This window comes from Schistocerca piceifrons, chromosome 2 (assembly GCF_021461385.2).
Source record: "Schistocerca piceifrons isolate TAMUIC-IGC-003096 chromosome 2, iqSchPice1.1, whole genome shotgun sequence".
NCBI classification, from domain to species: Eukaryota; Metazoa; Arthropoda; class Insecta; order Orthoptera; family Acrididae; genus Schistocerca; species Schistocerca piceifrons.
The window spans coordinates 766769321-766788700 of record NC_060139.1 but is presented as its reverse complement, the minus strand read 5'-3'; the positions used below and the strand labels follow the sequence as shown (position 1 = coordinate 766788700).

General features: G+C 39.6%; 1 protein-coding gene across 3 annotated transcripts in view; it reads right to left on the bottom strand.

The window, feature by feature from the left end:
• LOC124777985 (ATP-binding cassette sub-family A member 7-like) overlaps positions 1 to 19380 on the bottom strand; it is a 594849-nt gene that overhangs the window by 477916 nt on the left and 97553 nt on the right. For all 3 annotated transcript variants that reach the window (XR_007015818.1, XR_007015819.1, XM_047253552.1), the window contains exon 11: positions 6536 to 6713. Coding sequence is in view for 1 of the 3 variants with exons in the window: in XM_047253552.1 (XP_047109508.1) it covers positions 6536 to 6713 (178 nt within the window). In the remaining 2 variants the exon portion in view is untranslated. The remainder of the gene's footprint in view (positions 1 to 6535; positions 6714 to 19380) is intronic.

Genomic DNA, 19380 nt, shown 5'->3' with positions numbered 1-19380 from the left:
TATATATATATATATATATATATATATATATATATATATATATATATATATATATATATATATATGCCCCCCACTGAGAGAATCTCTGCTCTCGTAGACCAACACCTTCAACCTATTACCTGGAACCTATCCTCCTACATAAAAGAGACCAACCATTTCCTCGGCCAACTCACCACAGTTCCTTTCCCTTTACCACACGGTGCTCTGCTCATCACTATTAATGCCACCTCCCAGTACACTAACATTCAAAATGCCCTCGGCCTTACAGCTATTGAACACTACCTTTCCAGATGCCCTATGGATTCCAAACCAACATCCTCTTTCCTAGTCTCCATGACCAACTATATCCCCATCCACAATTACCTCTCCTTCGAAGGGATTACCTACAAACCAATCCGTGGTACTGCTATGGGCACCCACAAGGCACCATCCTATGCTAACCTATTCATGGGCCATCTAGAGGAATCCTTCCTAAAAACCCAGAATCCTAAACCCCTCACCTGGTTCACATTCATTGATGACATCTTTGCTATCTGGATTGAAGGTGAGGACACCTTATTCTCATTCATCCAGAACCTCAACAACTTCTCCCCCATTTGCTCCACCTGGTCCTACTCAACCCAACAAGCCTCCTTCCTACATGTTGACCTCCACCTCAGAGATGGCTATATCAGTACCTCCGTCCATATCAAACCTACTAACCACCAGTAATACCTCCACTTCGACAGCTGTCACCCATTCCATACAAAGAAGTCCCTTCCGTACAGCCTAGCCACCCGTGGTCGTCGCATCTGCAGTGGCGAGCAGCCCTTCTCTAAATATACTGAGGGTCTCACTGAAGCCTTCACTGACCGTAATTCTCCTCCCATTCTTGTACAAAAACAAATTCTCGCACCTTATTTTTCCAGTCTCTCACCACCTACCAAAGTCCCACAGTCCTGTCACAGAGGAGCATTCCCCTTGTAACTCAGTACCATCTGGGACTGGAGCAACTGAATTACATTTTCTGCCAGGGTTTCAATTACCTCTTGTCGTGCCCTGAAATGAGGAATGTCCTACCCACTATCCTTCCCACCCCTCCTACAGTGGTATTCCACCATACACCGAACCTACACAATATACTCGTCCATCCTTACACAACCCCTGCTCCCAATCCCTTAGCTCATGGCTCATACCCCTGTAATAGACCTAGATGCAAGACCTGTCCCATACATGCTTCTACCACCACCTACTCCAGCCCGGTCACTAACATCACCTATCCCATCAAAGGCAGGGCTACCTGTGAAACCAGTCATGTGATTTACAAGCTAAGCTGCAACCACTGTGCTGCATTCTATGTAGGCATGACAACCAACAAGCTGTCTGTCCGCATGTATGGCCACCAACAAACTGTGGCCAAAATACAAGTGGACTACCCTGTTGCTGAACACACTGCCAAACATGATACCCCTCATCTCAATGACTGCTTCACAGCTTGTGTCATATGTATCCTTTCCACCAACACGAGCTTTTCTGAATTGTGCAGGTGGGAACTTTCCCTGCAATACATCCTACGTTCCCGTAACCCTCCTGGCCTCAACCTTCATTAGTCACTGTCCTCACCCATCCAGCTCTCCCTTCCCCCCCCCCTGTTCCCATTCCAGCATTACACAGCCATCATTTCACCACCACACCCAGTCTTTTAATTTATTTTTATTTCTCTCCTTTCCATTACTTAACCCTTCTCCCCTCCACACCTTCTCTCCTGCCCTCCATCTAAACTGCAACACTTCACTGTCCGCCACTCCCACCATACTATCCCTCCCCTTCCCCGCCCCAGCCTCCTCCTTACCCCCACCCTGTCGCCACTCCCATCATGCACTGGTGCTGCTGCTTGCAGTGTAGTTTCAGCTCTCTGAGACTGCAGACGTGTGTGCAAGTTGTGTTTGTGTGAATGTGTGTGTATGTGTGTGTGTGTCTACTGCTGCCAAAGGCTTTAATGGCCGAAAGCTATGGTTGTGTGACTCTTTTTATTGTGCCTATCGCGACTCACCATCACCGCTGTATGGTGAGTGGCAACTTTTCTTCTCTGGTATTGTTATATTCCATCCTGGATTTTCCATTGTTTGAAAAATCACATTTTGTTGTCCTTGGAAGCTATTAGATAGGTAACTTGCAAATAGAGTCCCATGTCATGCACTGTTTGTACTATTTAGTAATATGAAAAATGAGCTGTTCCACTGAATAGTAGTACAAAATAAAATGCTAGTCAATACCTTTGACACCAAGACGAAAACGGGGAGAACTAATATCAACTAACTTGCACTCATCACCCACCATGTCAATGTTATAGCTAATACTGATGTTGACACAAGAACAAACTTAATTTTTTAAAGTAATAGTCAAAAAGGCTTACCCTTGAAACAAGCTTAATTTTGTGAAGTAAGAGTCAAAAAGGCTTACCCTTAAAATTGCCCCATGGAATACAACATATTCACTGATAATGCAGCATGTCCCAAATCTTCAGAGTCACAATTATACAGATGATAGAAGATTCTAAACTAAGTATTTTGAGATAAGGAATCAATTATGTAAAATGAATATTTCAGATCGTGTGGGGTTTTAAATGAGGAATGTATGTGTGAGAAATGTGTTTGTAAAATGATTTATGTTTCATAACATATAACCACTTAACACAATGATGTAGTGTCACTAACATGAATAAAACAAGACATATTTGTGTGTGGTGTGTATTGTGTTGTCTTTTTATTGGTCCTGTTGTCTACAAAAGCAGCTTATGCATACAATATTGGACGAGTCAGTTTATATGCATACAGGCGAAGTTGATGTCCATGGATACATGTTTAAAATTATAAATAACAAACTTCATAAATTTAAATATTTATATAGTATACTTCATATGTTAAACATTCTTTGATGAAGCAAAAGCACTGATGCTGCAAATATAGGTTTAAAAATCTTCTAGAGGTTTAGACCTCAGTATTTGCTTCTGCGTTTCTGGGAAGTTTGTTATAAAGTTTAACTCCCAAGTGCGTAGTACAGTTTCTGTGGAGGGTTGTGTTGATTTGGGTCATATGTAAGTTTTTGTTCCGTCTCATAAAGTTATCATGAATATCACAGTGTGTTGTTATCCCCCTCCCCTCCCTCTCCAATCTACTGTTCTTATCTATGGCATTTACTTTGAAGAATATAAGGCTTCCATAATGTAGATAGACGGTAAAGGAGGAATGCCTTACCATAAACTAGATACATAGTAGAGGAGAAATTTCTAGAAGTTTACATGAGTCTCTAGGTTTGCATCCAGCCATGACTCTAATGGCCCTTTTTTTGCAGTATGAATGAATGGTGGAGTTTGCTACTGTTTATAGTTGATGACTGGTTAACGAAGATGTAATGTTACTGACATAAGGAACTCATCAACATGCATTTAATATCTGATGCAGAATAATTTAGTGTCTACATAGTTGAAATGCACAGATCAAAGTTTTACAAGAGGCATGATTCTTATTTGAAGAAATTTATCACCATGTATAGACACATACAAGAACTGAGTTATTCAACCCACAACCCACAGTTCTTGACAAAGAATCATTTGCGTGAAAGAATTAGAGATGATGTTGGATCCTGTGGAAAAAGATACATAATCAAGTAGTCATCATGTTTCCTGTGCAGTGTTCAATTCGAAGAATATAGTATGAAGAGTATTGGTGGAGCAGCAATTACACCCATATCATAAATACAACATGCAGCCAATGGCACCAGATAATGTTGAATGTGACTGGATTATCCACCACTGTTCTTTAGTGCCTAACTTCCTACAGTTTTTGTTGTCCATGTCTAAGGCAGCTTTCAGCTGTTATGGTCTCTCCAACTGCTGCAATAGCCGCATCTGCAGTGATGAAAATCATAATGGCCTATTTGTCAAAGACTATCATCAGTAACTGTCTGTCAATTTAGGGGCTCCAATTATGCAAGATTAGCTAACATGACTTCATTTACTGCCACCTCCATTGATTGCTGCATGTTACATGGTGTTCCCTTGAGAAGTGCTTCCAAATATTTTGGAGACTGTCCCCTGCTTTTTACAAGAGGATGTTGTTTCAACACAAAAGTGTGCCATCCCACTTCAATACACACTGCCTGAAAAAAAAAAAAAAATGAAGTACCCAGAAGGTTAGGAAGTAATAAATGAAACTTCATGGTTTGAGAAGGTATGTGATCGTACTTCGGTTATCACAGAACTTGGAAATGTGAGCCCACTTACCAATATAACATTACATCCCCTCTGGCCCGGATGCGTGCACTATTTGGTTGGGGAGGGTCTCATAAGGGCATTGTATACTCTCCTGAGGTAAGGTGGCCCATAACTGTTGTTGATTGATCCTTGATTTCCTGGCACTGGCACTGGGACGCAGTTGATGTAAAAGATGGTCCCATACATATTCTATTGTGGACAGATCTGGGAATCTTGCTGCAAAGGGAGTGCCTCGACATCACGAAGACAGTTCTTACAGACATGTACCATGGGTGAATGAGTGTTGTACTGTTGAAAAATGGCACCATGATACCGTCACATTAAAGGTAAAACGTAAAACCACAGCATATCCACGAGGTACTGTTAAGCCGTCAGAATCCTCTACCAACCGTGACCCTATCGCTCTCCTGCCATGACATTGGGAGTAACATTGCTGTGCCTTTCCAAAACACTAGAAGAATGGAGCTTCTCTCTAGGTCGCGACTATAACTACCAACACTGGTCTTCAGGATGATTAATCTCCAAACACAAAGCAATGGCATTCATCAGCAGTCCATCTTCCTCATCACAGTACCACTCCAAATTAGGCTATTTTTGTTGTGGCGTTAACAGCAGCCTACGCATGAGGTAGTAATTCCATAGTTCAGCTGCTGCTGGTCTCCGACTGATGGTGTGGGATAACATACAATGTTGGAGGGAGTCTATTACTTGTTCTTGGATGGCAGCCACAGATGTAAATGTGTAACAATACGCTTGGTGCACTGTGTGGTGATGCTTTCTTGTGGTGGTCAGACATTGTAAACCAGAACTTTGGCAATGAGTCGGCCTGCCATTACAGTAACATGTTGTCCAACATACAGTGTACTTGCTCATAAACACAGATTATCTTCATTGTTGGACAAGGAGACAAGATATTATCCTATGGCCTGGACAATCACCAGATCCCACTACTATAGATTTTTTTCCTGTAGGGCTACATAGTATTGAGACCACAGAACAAATCGAAGAAGTGGTGTGGTTAGTCGTAACCTAACTGCTTGTCTTATGGTACAACATACAACAGGAATACCTGAGAGAGCACAGCAAAATTGTACACAACGTTGTAATTCATGCATTGAGACCGGCAGTCGTCACTCTGAATAGGTACTGCAAATGAAGCTGTAACTTTTATGATGTAAGTTATTTATGTCAACAACAACAACAACAACAAAAATCCTTTCCAGTCATTAGTTTCTTATCTCAAAATACGAAGTTATGGATCCTTTACTACCTGCATAATTATGACCTTAAAGGTTTAGCATATCTTGTCTCATAGTTTCACACAGGAAATTTTTAATGAGGCAAAAGCGAAAATTGTATCACAAAATACTTCCCACCTCAAATCACAGTATTTATTACTGCAAAGTTAATTTCTTAGTAGCAAAGTGGCAATAAATCATTAGCAAATTCCACAAGAAGCAGGATATCCTCACTACAGATTTTGAGATCACAAAATTATTTTCCTTTGATCCCCTAAGCAAATTCAGAGACTGCCAGGATGATCCCTCAGGATCAATTACCATAGATTCAAAAGTCCCACACAAAGTCTCCACTTTATGAGCACTTTTCAGAGGTTCTTGGACAACAGTGTTGTCACTCTGTTGTGGTGGTCAACAATTCCATGCTTGGCTGCCACTTTCTTATTTGCATGCTCTGTGGATCATAACTGCGAGCATTTGCTTTGATATGGATTGAGTCAGTTTTACTGTAGCTGATTTATGACCTCCAACCAATATGAGATAGCTCTCATTATCGTGGGAACCTCAAAGTTTTTTTGATGAATAATGAATCTAATCCAATAAAGACTGACAATTATGTGCATCCAAAGATTCCTTACATTGTATGGATTCAGTAGTTCATATCTGCCTAAAACATGCACACTTTATGATGTTGTTAAGAAAAGGAAGGAAGCTTAGAGATTAGCAGTCTATCATTAGAGATGGGAGGGCTAGCTTGGTTGGTTAGTTAGAGAAGGATGGAGAACCCTTCTGAGGGAATAATCCCAGCAGTCTCCGAATTTACTTCGGGGATTATTGGAAAATCCCAGAAACTGTGGACAATAATCTGAATCATGATCTTGTAAATTAAGGATTCAGTGTCCTACTGTATTGTTGAGAGACTACAGAGGTGAGAAGTGGACAAAATCACATTAACTACTGTATGTAATATTGAAGAAGTATTTCAGCTTGTCAACAGTTATCATTTCATACTATGTTAACGAAAGTGTGAAAAACCACTCACCTTAATGAACTGCATATTAGAGGTAATGTTATGATAATTTTTCTTAATAATAGGAAAGGAGACATTGTTCCAAAAGTGCAACAGCTCCCTAAATTGAACTACAACCTCAAAAGATTCATTCAATTTTTGTATCACCCTCTCTACAGCAGGAGTACGTGGAGTGAACAGGATTTTCCCTCTGAAATAAAGTTGATCATGTAATATCACCAACACATTAGTAACCTACACAGCAATCACAAATGCAAAAATCACATTATTTCATGAGTTGAACTAATAACCTCTACTCACTCTAGATAAGACAGCTGTGCTAACCACCTGTACAAAAGTAACCTAACAAGTTTGGATAAGGTATATGATTTTAGCTGCTAACATGATTAGATGTGAAAAAAAGGAGAACACAAAAGAAAAATAAGAAACGGGTACCACCGATTTATAGAACTACTCTGGAGATTAACCATGCCTATGCCATACAATATATCAGAGGATGACTAGCTTGTGTTTGACTACGTTTCACTTTTGTCAAGAAATATAGAACAAATAAAATGGAGAGGAGAAATACAAATACACACATGGAGTCATAAAAATGAGAGGTGAGGTCATGGAAGTAGAAAATAACTTTACCAGTTGTGCAACAATTTTACCAACAAAAATTACAGCAAAGACAGAATGAAACTTACATATCTAATCCACAAACAATAAAGTCTCAGCTGACACAAGTAACAAAATCTTAAATAGAAAGAGGAGAAACCAAAGAACCTGTAGCATTATATATATAGCATTTCTCATCAGTAACAAATATTACCTGTCAAATCCCTTTAATTTGGGGAAAAATTGTAATAAAGCAGCTGTCATTATGTATTTGCAGTACCTTTAAATGTTACAATTGCGCATACATAAATTAATACTGAAAGGTGATTTCTTTACAAAAAGAAAAAAAATAATAATTTTGAATGCCACAGTTTTGTTTTTGTTGTTATTGCTGCTACCTCAACTTTTTAAAATAGACAGGTGTTACCATAAAGCTCTTTTCTAACCTCTTTATTTGTCATTATTCTGTAACATAACATTTCAAAAATTTCTATTCTCCTCCTGTCTGTGCTGTTTATCATCCATATTCCGCTTCCATATAAAGCTACAATCCATAAAAATACTCCCTGAAAAGATTTCCTAACATTTAAATTTATATTTGACGTTAATATATTCCTCTTGTTCAAAAATGTTTCCCTTAATGTTGCTAGTCTGTATTTTATATCCTTTTTATGTCTGTCATTATCTGTTATTTTGTTGAGCAAATAGCAGAATCTGTTCACTACTTTTATCATCTCATTTCTTAACCTACTTCCCCCTACATTACCTGAATTACTTTGACTGCACTCCATTGCCATTGTTTTGCTTTTATTGGTGTTAATCTTATAACTTCTTTTCAAAACATTATTCATTGCATTCCCAGTCCTTTGCCATGCCATAACTAGCAGAATTACTGTATCATTAGCAAACCTTCTAAGCTCTTGTTTCTTCTCTCTGAACTTCAATTTATTTTTCAAATTTCTCCACTGTTTCCTTTCTATACAGATTGAATCACTTGGGAGATAGGCTATACCCAGAGACTCATTCTCGTCTAAGCAATTGCTATGCTCTCCAACTCACATAACTGCAGTCTGGTTTTCATACAAGTCATAAATAACCTTTCACTCCCTCTGTTTTATTCCTGATAACATCAGAATTCTAAAAAGTGTATTGCAGTCAATACTGTCTAAACACTTTTAATGATCTATAAATGCTATGTACACTTAAGTGGCAACAATCATGGAATACCTCTTAATATCGTGTCAGACCTCCTTTTGGTCAGTGTAGTGCCTGGACTCAACAATTTGTTGTAAGTCCCCTGCAGAAATATCGAGCCATGCTGTCTCCATAGGTGTCCATAATTGTGAAAGTGTTGCTGGTGTAGGAGTTTGGCATGAACAGACTTCTCGATTATGTCCCATAAATGTTCAATGGGATTCATGTCGAGTGATCTGGGTGGCCACATCATTCGCTGAAATTGTCCCGAACATTTTACAAACCAATCATGAATAACTGCGTCTTGGTGATGTGGTGCAGTGTCAGCTATACAGATTCCATCTTTCTTTGGGACCGTGAAGTCCATGAATGGTCTCCTAGTAGCCAAACAATAGTGTGTTAGCCCACACTATTATGGAGCTACCAGCAACTTACACAGTGCCTTGTAGACAACTTTTGTCCGTGGCTTCGTGGGGTCTGTACCACACTAGAACCCTACCTTCAGCTCTTACAAACTGAAACTGGGACGCATATGACGAGGCCACAGTTTTCTAGTCATTTAGGATCCAACCGATATGGTCATGTGCCTAGGAGTGGCGCTGCAGGCGACATCATGCTGTTAGCAAAGGCACTCGCATTAACTGTCTGTTGCCATAGCCCATTAATGCCACACTTCACCACACTGTCCTAATGGATACATTCATCATATGTTCCACATTGATTTCTATGGTTATTTTATGCACTGTTGATTGTCTGTCAGCACTGAGGTAATGCCTGAAATTTGGTATTCTCAGCAGACTCTTGACACTGTGGGTCTTGGAATATTGAATTCCCTAATGATTTCCAAAATGGAAGTCCCATATGTCTAGCTGCAGCCACCATTACACTTTCAGAGTCTGTTAATTCCCTTCATGCAACCATAATCATATCGGAAACTTTTCACATGAATCACCTGAGTACAAATGGCAGCTCCACCAATGCACTGTCCTTTCATACCCTGTGTGCACAACACTACTGCCCTCTGTATATGTGTATATCACTATCCCATGAGTTTTGTCACCTCAGTGTATAAGGGTTTGCCATTGTTCATTCTATCATCTGAGATAAAATGTGGAGTCAGTATTGCATGATCCATTTAGACATTTCTCCAGAATCCAAATTGATGTACCCCAAGGTCAGCTTCTACCTGTAACTCCACTGTCCTGTAGCTAATTCATGTTAGTACTTTTCAACAACAACTTATTAATAATATGAAATTGTGGGTCCAGCTTGACATTGTTTTATGCAAACACAGACCAACAAAAGAGTTCACGTTATAAAACTGACTTATTAAATTGACGATTCAGTAAGACTCTCACATTTCTGCATCTGTCTTCTTTGGTACTGAGATTATTACACTCTTCTGGAACTCTGGTGATAATTGCTTCTCTCATGAATCTTAATAATTCTTAAGGAATGTAGTCTACTCCAAGTGCCTTGTTTTGAATTAGGTGTTTCAGTGCACTGTCAAATATGTCCCACAGTACCACATTGCCCATCTCCATTTTATCCAATTCTTTCATTTCCATAAAATAGCCTTTATGTTTCTTTCCATTACATTGCACCTGTATTTATTCCTTCCATGGTTCAGCCTTATCTTCTTTTTTATGTACTGGCTTGTTGATGCTCTTGATGTTCATACAGTAGCTCCTCTTTTCTCTCCAACAATTTCTTCACTTTTCCTATAAGTGCCATCACATTTCTCTTCCAGCCATTCCTACTTTGCAATATTCCACTTTCCTTCTCTCTCTCTCTCTTTCTCTCTCTTTTAGGAATCTGCATTTCCTTTCAACTGTTTCACTGCCAGCATTTTTATATTTCCTTTTGTTGTAAATTAAATTTAACTTGTGTTATCGAAGGATTTCAGCTAGGCCTTATTTTTTTCCTTACTATTCCTTTTCTCACAACAATAAATAACTGCCAAATGCTTGCTTTGAAATTTTAAACAATCTGTGGTTGTTTCAAGTTATTCATATCTCACCTTCTTAATTTCCAATCCTTTTTTCGTGATTTCTTTATAGTTTGTCCATATTTTGTAAGCATTATATTATAAGCAGATTCCACACCTCCTCCAGAAAATATTTACCATTTTAAAATATTACTAGTCCAATAAGAGGAAACCCACTGTGTTTATTGTTTAGCAGTAAACACAACAATGATGGTTTATAGACAAATATCAGAAAAAATGGTAACCCTATTTTTCTGGCCTAATCTGCAAAAAGAATCATTTGTTCACAGAATAACATCACACCCAAAATAAAAATATGAAATTGTTTATGTTCTGCTAGTACTTTTTTGTTTATGTTGTGACCTAGCTTTTGGTTATGAGGTATTGTACACTGAAAGCGTGAAACATAAACAAATATTTTATACAAAGAACAGTTCCACATTTGTCACTGTTGTAAGACTGGTTTGAAAAGCTAGAAGTAGATTGCCAGTTATGAAAATCCAGTGGTAAGACTGTAATGTTGCTACATCTGTATCCTACATCTGCAAGCTGCTTTACGACAAATTGGCTTGCTCCATGTACAATGCTTGGGACAACACTTTTCAGGTGTGTGAGACAACAAGTGGGCATTTTTGTCGCAACACTGCCCAGATAAGTATATCTGGAACCCCAGCCCAGCCGTAGATCAACTGCACTGGGGACTTGTCTCCACATCACCCACCATTAGGCATGTCCTGTCCGGATGTCAGACTTGGTTTCTGATCTGACTACCCCCAGTGCTGTACTGTGCATGAACTTCTGGCCTAACTTAGACTTCGGTTCAGTATCGATGTAGTCTAGCACCAGCCAGCTGCCACCTCTGACCACACTGGCTATTACACATGTCACAGCGCTGCTAGTGCCAGCTAATCTAATGCTTTTATGCGTTGAACCAAGTCCAATTTCGTGGAGCCATTCAGCGCATACCCACACCTACCACCCCGTCATCTCTGGAGGTCTTGGGTTTGTCCCGGGACATTTCAAGTATGGGCTGCCTCTTGTCAGCCTGCCGACAGTGCTTGCTGCTGACTGATTCTCCATGGCAGGCTGTACTGTCACTGCATACTCAGCAAGGCTGACACAGCTGACTGGTTCCAGCATTGCCAACATCGCATTCCATCTTAGTGGTTCCTCAACATGAGCAATGGCTGACTTTGCTGTATGTAATGAGCCACCAATAAAAGCTCTGCATCATCGGAGAGCATTCTCTGGCTGCTCCATCGCCACATACCCGACATTACGCATTCCCTGAGGTCACACAAACTCGCATCCTGACAGTGATGTGGTCTTTCCACTGTCCTCAGGTGACTACGTAGAGGTCAGCAACCTGGACTGCTACACTTTGCTATCAGAAGTGCTGACAGAAACCGTGAGTGACATCACGGGAGCATCAGTCTATGACGACACTTCAACATTGTGAGTGCACTGCACCATTTTTTCACCCTTGTGGTTTGGTGTTGGTTCCTTTCCTGTTGAATATTTTCCTTGTATTGTAGGCACAGGCTTTGAAATATCTGAAATGGGAGTAGATGCCACATGCACTGACCATTCTACACCTTACTAAATCAAATGGTACAGATGCAGGCAGACAATACAGAACTACGCAACCAGTTAGAGGCATTGAAGAAAGACACAAGAGAACAATCCTTATTCTTTACAATGACATCCATCATAAACGTTAATACTGCTAGCTTAGTTTCTCCATTTCCTGGTAACACAGCAGATTATGAGTTGGCATTTGTGAATATCTTATTAACTTCTGCTAAGCAGGGATGTTGATCAGAGGAAGATTTATTGCACATGTCTCAATTATGTCTGGTGGGAGACAGAAAGAAGAACATCTGTAAGCATTATAGGGATAAATGAAACAATGTGTCACAGAAACAGGGGGAGTGTATTCAGAACTTTGTAGACAGGATTTAGAAATTAAATGTCAAGACTTGGGAGTTAACAGAGAGCAATGTCACTAAAGGGTCATTCTGCAAGAAGCAGAACAGAGATCATTTGACACATTTTTGGGAGGATGCCTCACACAGTATCAAGTATGGGCGAAATTCCCAAAGACTTGACAGAAGCCGGAGGCACTGCAAAAGCATTGGAAGAAGTATACACAGCCACCTGAGTCAAGATAGAAGGGGAATTTTTTCAGCATAAGTCCAATGTTTTCCTTGTGGGCAGACAGGCCATATAAGATAAGGATGTCATCGGCCAACACATAAGAAATGTGGACAAGTAGGGCATCAGGAATGAGACTGCAGACAGAAAGTTAATAAGAGGCGTGACAGAGACACATGGAATTGGAATAGTAACCCACCATTAAATGGCAATTGGGGCTTCATGGCCACTGAGCACCACTCCCAGTAGTTGTACTCACTTCCTTACTCTCACTTTCCTCGCCCCATAAACACACAGTTGGTTTTCGGCCTCATCAAGTTGTCTCCTCCACAGCATTCTGTTCTTGGCATCATCTTCCTTTGCTCCAATTATCTGAAGATTCTTGGCTGACTGGTCTCTCCATCTTATTTGTAGTCTGTCTGGTGGTCTGCAGCCTTTGGGTTTCTTCTCTGACACCTCATTCAATCTTGATCCCTCTGCTGCACTACAGATGCGGCCGGCCCATTATTTGCTACCTATATCTTCACAGCATTTAATTTTCAAAACCATTTGTCTTCCTCTCTGTATACTTATCCATTTTCCATTTTTCTGCCCCATATAGTAATACTGGTCTGATTTTAGTTTTATAAATCCATATTTTGGTTCCTCTTGAAAAAATTTTGGATGATAGAAATGTGCTGAGTGAATGTGACGCTCTAGATAATGCACTGATCCTCATTTCTATTTCTTGTTTCTTATCATTTCTGGTGTTTACTATAGCCCCCAGACTTATCTGTTCTTCAAACATGTGGTTATCAATCTGCGTGGTTTCCTGTCTTCTTGTGTTTTAATTTCTACCCTCACAAATTTTGTTTTGGCGTCATTTATCTCTAATCCCACTTCCTTTGTTTTTTCCAATAGCTTTCCTGCCAGTATTTTCAGGTCATCTGCTTCACTCACTGTATCCAGTGCTTTCTGTGTTACTTTGGTGAACATGAGTTGTGATATTCCTTCGCCTTGTCTGACTCCTGTTTATATGTCAAAAGCTGTGGAATATTCTCCATCCACTTTCATAACCCCTTTTGAGTCTTCCAGTGTAACTTTTACCAGATTTGTAATCTCCTTTGGTATTTCAAACTTCTACATTCTCTTCCACAACTTTTCTCTGCTTATACTGTCATAGGATTTCTGAAAATTGCAAACAATACTTGCACTATTCTGTTGTATTCCCAGTATTTTGATATGACTTCAATACAATTATCAGATCAAATCTTCATAAATCCAGTTATTTATCATCTATTACTTATTTTAAATGTGGTTCCAAACTTTTTTGGAGAATATTGGAGAACACTTTCTAGGCTAATTAATGAGATGTCTCTACAATTTCTGCATTCTTGCTTACATATCATTTTTATGGACTGATACTACAATCACATCTTTACACTCAGCTGACACCGTTTCTTCATTTCAAATGTTGGTAACAAGTTTATTTTTTTGTTTCGCAAATGTATCTCCTCCATTTTTAAGTAGATCAGCAGGTGTTACATCTCTCCCTGGAGATTTGTTGTTTTATAGTACTCTGATTGTGTCTACTGTATCTTTCATTGTCGGCAGTGCAACTAAGGGCTCTATGTTTTGATATTTATACTGTTCTTCCATTTATGGTTGTTCTTCCATTTCTGTAACATCTAAAAGCTCCTTAAAATATTCTTTCCAAATTTCCATATCTTTTGTTCTTTTCAATACTGTATTGCCACTTTTTGGGTTTTGTTTCTCAATCGGTAAAAACAAAACCTTTATAGGATCACTTTGTTGTCCAATTGTTGAGACCCCTTTTTCTCAATAACAGGTACAAGTAGGCCTACAGTCCCTTGGCCAAGTGAAAACTTCAAGCTTGTAAGTCAATGCAGTCAAAAGATACAGCCATGTATGTCACACTTTTTGATACTCACAAACTCACTCACCAAAACCTGTAGAGTACCTCCCATTAACTTAGAATCATTAATTTTGACTTGGCAGTGTAAAAACTGCAAGCTTCTAAGTCAATGCGATCAAAAGATATGGCCATATACGTCATATATCTTGATACTCGCAAACTCACTTGTCATAACCTATAGCTGAACTATCAAAGGGCATGCCTTCAAACTGAGAGGTCATAGGATTGTATCTTGGTCAAAGGTTTGCTAGTCATGTTTTAACCTAGCCTTCACCTCCCTATGATGTGAGGAGGCACCAGAAACAATACATGGTTCAGATTCTGTGTTAAACTATAGGACTCCTTTCCTCAGTTGGATAATTGGGGTAGGATACATATATGAAAGTTGCTGAAGTGATACGCAATAGAAAGGCTTGTTCCAGGCCATTGAACCACACAAAATTATCATTATTATTATTCTCAACTATATACATAATTAAGTTTATATGGAACCCTCAGAGCATGAGCCCTACTTGCATTCGTCCAGAATTTATCTTTAATGGCATACATTAGTAGTGGTACACACCCTTTTCTGATGAACATAATTAACCCTTAAAAATCTCTCACATTCCCTATAGCTTTATTCTTTTCTATTCTTTTAATTAGTTTTTCCACATGTTTCTCTTTTCCCTCTGAGAAAATTTTTGATTCTCTATTAACGTTTTCATATGCTTCTTTGCCTTCGTCGGAATCTTCCTGTATGTGTTTTTCCTCGGAGAACCATGGATTTTTCTTTCTTCTTTCCTTTTTCTGAACACTTCTACTGTTACCTCTCCCACATCTGTTTTTATCATTTCTCACTGGCCTTCAATGCTGCAGTTGTCTTCTACTGTTAGAAGTTAAAATCTATTTTGAAGCTTAATGACAAATTCCTGTGCCTTGTCACTATCTTTCAGTATGTCTACATAAAAATTCCATTCTTTTATGCTCTTTCATCCCCTTGGCTTTTCTATAACTATTTGTTGTCATACCTTGGTGATGACTAAGTTACAGTCTGCCTCGGCTCCTCCTACATTTTTCACGTCAATTAGACTGCTTCATGCCTGTGGTCTACCAAGAAATGGTCTATTTGGTTTTTTTTGTTTTGCTATCACGCAATACCAAAGTTCAAGGTCACCCATCACCCATACAATAATTTGGGGGGGGGGGGGGGGGGGGAGGCATGACCTGGGCATACATAGTATATTTAATACTTGGAAGATGAATGGTGACTTGCAAGTAGTCATAAAAAAGTTCCAGTTCCGACCCTGTTAAGAACCTACATGATACCAATTTTTAAGTCATTTTCTTGAAAGAAAAGCACCTGACTATATTCTACATCTTTTCATGCTCCTGAGAGCTAGGGAGGAGTGAGAGGAGGGGAGGGTAGGTGAGGGGGGAGGGGGGGGGGGGAGTGGCCCACTCTTGGCCCCAGGTACAGATGCCCTTGCCTCAACTGTCTTGTCAATGTCCGTCCTTGGAAAGTAGGCGCCCATAAATTTTTAGGTTGGCTGCACTTGCACAACTATGTAGTCTCACTCCATTATCATTACTTTCAATGTGGAAGCTTTCTATACCTGCTACTTCCTTCCAAGTAGTCTCCCTTCCGACATTAGCATTGGCATCTCTAACAATGAGATTCATATCACATCCTGCTGTCTTACTTAACTCTTCAAGTATATCACAGAAACTGTCTGTCTTTTCGTCCTCCATTACCTCAGTTGGGGCATGTAGTGTAATTATTGTTATATTCGTGAATCTACCTCTTAGTCTAAAAGCTATTCTGTCATCAATTGGTTGAAAATCAGTTACTGCCTTTGCTATTCTTGTACTCACCACAAAACCTACACCCTTCTGGAAATTTACATCTTCCAATCCACTGTAATATAGAATGTGTTTGCATCATTCTGATTTTCCTATTCCTAGGTTTCTCATTTCTTGCAGTGCTACTGGATCCATTTCATATTTGTCAAGTCCTTCACACAGATTATTGAGAATCCCAGGTGTTGCCAAACTTCTAATGTTCCATGTTCCAAATCTTAAGTCCTGTTTGTAAGCCATTTTTGAGATTTTTTGTTTCCTGTTTCATCCGAGGCATGTTCTTGGCATTTCAAAAAATTCTTTTTTATGGGATGCACTGTTAGCCCAGTGCCCAACCCTGAACGTGGGGGCTAGACCAGTAATTTTTTCACAATGAATATTTTATTTTCTCACTACCCTCCAACTCTGATGGCAGCATACCCATCGAGATTTCTCCATTCCCAATGGGGAGATACCCAATGGAGGTAACTGGCAAATCCCCACTAAATATAAGAACAACTAAAACATGCGCAGTGGTGGAATTTTGGTTAGATAGCTTAGTGGATGGAAGAAAACAACTTTTTATCGTACATGGGTTTGCAGGTGTCTGTGACAGTTTTGGATCTCATGGTGAAAAGAGGGTAGGTCCACCACTATGTAGGTCCACCACGATGTAGGTCATGTACAGTACACTCGCTACGTTCAGTGGTAAAGAATTTTTGGGCCTGTATGAAAATTTTGCTTCATATAGCCAAAAGGTTCATCCCTAGTGTAAGGGGAACCATTTAAACTCCATGCGCAGCAACTAAGGATCAATTACCATGATAATGTACAAGAAGGTGTAGGAAAACAACTAGGGGAGGTGAGAACTAATTTGATGGCAAATGTGTTGTGTGTGGAAAATTGGGAGTTAGATAACGTGCGATGTTTCATACACAGCAGTGTGGTTCAAGTACGGAAATTAGATTGTGATCAGCTTATGCCCGTTGCAACAGGTACCTTTGGGACCATGGACACGGAGTTGTCTAAAGGGTTGGCAGTAGCGAATGTGGATATTTCAGAGGAAGATTATTTGGATACAGCAAATTTGGACCCTACATTTAAGCAAGCTGCTTTACGGTACAAGGGAAGCACTTGAAAGGATCAGAAAAGTTAGCAATGGAGCATGTTATCAGAGTTTGAAGATTTGTTTGATTCTCATGGACCACTGTCAAACACCCCAACAACACAACACACAAACGCAACTGGGAATAAGCCAACTGTGTATTGTAGACCATACCACAAGCCTCATCACCTCCAACCACTGATGGACAAATTTATTCATGAGCTGTTAGGAGATTGTATTATTGAGGAAAGGATAAACCCCTAGGGAGGCACCAGACGGGATCAGCCCAAAGGAGAGTATGGATTGAACCATAGCTTATTGTTTTTGTTGTGATTACAGGTATCCTAATATGCTTATGATTCCAGATGCTTATCTGATACCAAATGTAACGGAAACTTTGGACAATGTGAGGCAGTGCAAATATTTTTCCACCACGGCCCTGCAGAGTGGCTATCATTAGCTACAAGTAGTGCCAGGGGATCGCCCAAAAACAGCATTTGCAGTTTCATCAGAGCATTATCAATATACAATGATTTTGTTTTCTCTTTTGTGGGGCCACACTAACGTAGAATTTTTGAAATGATATAACTACCATTTGACTGCATACAGTATATTTATTTCACAATCTAGATTTCAGCCTTAGACTATTTTCAAGTGCCACATTGTCAAAAAACATTCATGTGTCTCACTCAGGTCAGAAGTTTTTTGATGCTGTAGCACTTGAAAATGGCCTAAGGCCAAAATCTAGATTGTGAAGTAAATATACTCTACACAGTCAAATGGCGGTAATGTTGTTGTTGTGGTCTTCAGTCCAGAGACTGGTTTGAAGCAGCTCTGTATGCTACTCTATCCTGTGCAAGCTTCTTCATCTCACAGTACCTACTGCAATCTACATCCTTCTGAATCTGTTTAGTGTATTCATCTCTTGGTCTCCCTCTACAATTTTTAACCTCTGCGCTGCTCTCCAATACTAAATTGGTGATTCCTTGATGCCTCAGAATATGTCTTACCAATCGATCCCTTCTTCTAGTCAAGTTGTCCCACCAATTTCCCCTCTCCCCAATTCTATTCAGTACCTCCTCCTCATTAGTTATGTGATCTACCCATCTAATCCTCAGCATCCTTCTGTAGCACCACATTTCGAAAGCTTCTATTCTCTTCTTGTCCAAACTACTTATTGTCCACATTTCACTTCCATACATGGCTACATTCCATACAAATACTTTCAGAAAAGATTTCCTGACACTTAAATCTATACTCGATATTAACAAATTTCTCTTCTTCAGAAACGTTTTCCTTGCCATTGCCAGTCTACATTTTACATCCTCTTTACTACGACATCATTAGTTATTTTGCTCCCCAAATAGCAAAACTCCTTTAATACTTTAAGCGTCTCATTTCGTAATCCAATACCCTCAGCATCACCCCATTTAATTCAATTACATTCCATTATCCTCGTTTTGCTTTTGTTGGTGTTCATCTTATCTCCTCCTTTCAAGACACTGTCCATTCCATTCAGCTGTTCTTCCAGGTCCTTTGCTGTCTCTGACAGAATTACAATGTCATCGGCGAACCTCAAAAAGGTTTAATTTCTTCTCCATGGATTTCAATGCCTACTCCAAATTTTTCTTTTGTTTCCTTTACTGCTTGCTCAATATACAGATTGAATAACATTGGGGATAGGCTACAACCCTGTCTCACTCCCTTCCCAACCACTGCTCCCTTTCATGTCCCTCAACTCTTATAACTGCCATCTGGTTTCTGTACAAATTGTAAATGGCCTTTCGCTCCTTGTATTTTACCCTTGCCACCTTCAGAATTTGAAAGAGAGTATTCCAGCCAACATTGACAAAAGCTTTATCTATGTCTACAAGTGGTAGAAACATAGCTTTGCCTTTCCTTAATCTATTTTCTAAGATAAGTCGTAGGGTCAGTATTGCCTCATGTGTTCCAACATTTCTACGGAATCCAAACTGATCTTCCCCGAGGTCGGCTTCTACTAGTTTTTCCATTCGTCTGTAAAGAATTCACGTTAGTATTTTGCAGCTGTGACTTACTAAACTGATACTACAGTAATTTTCACT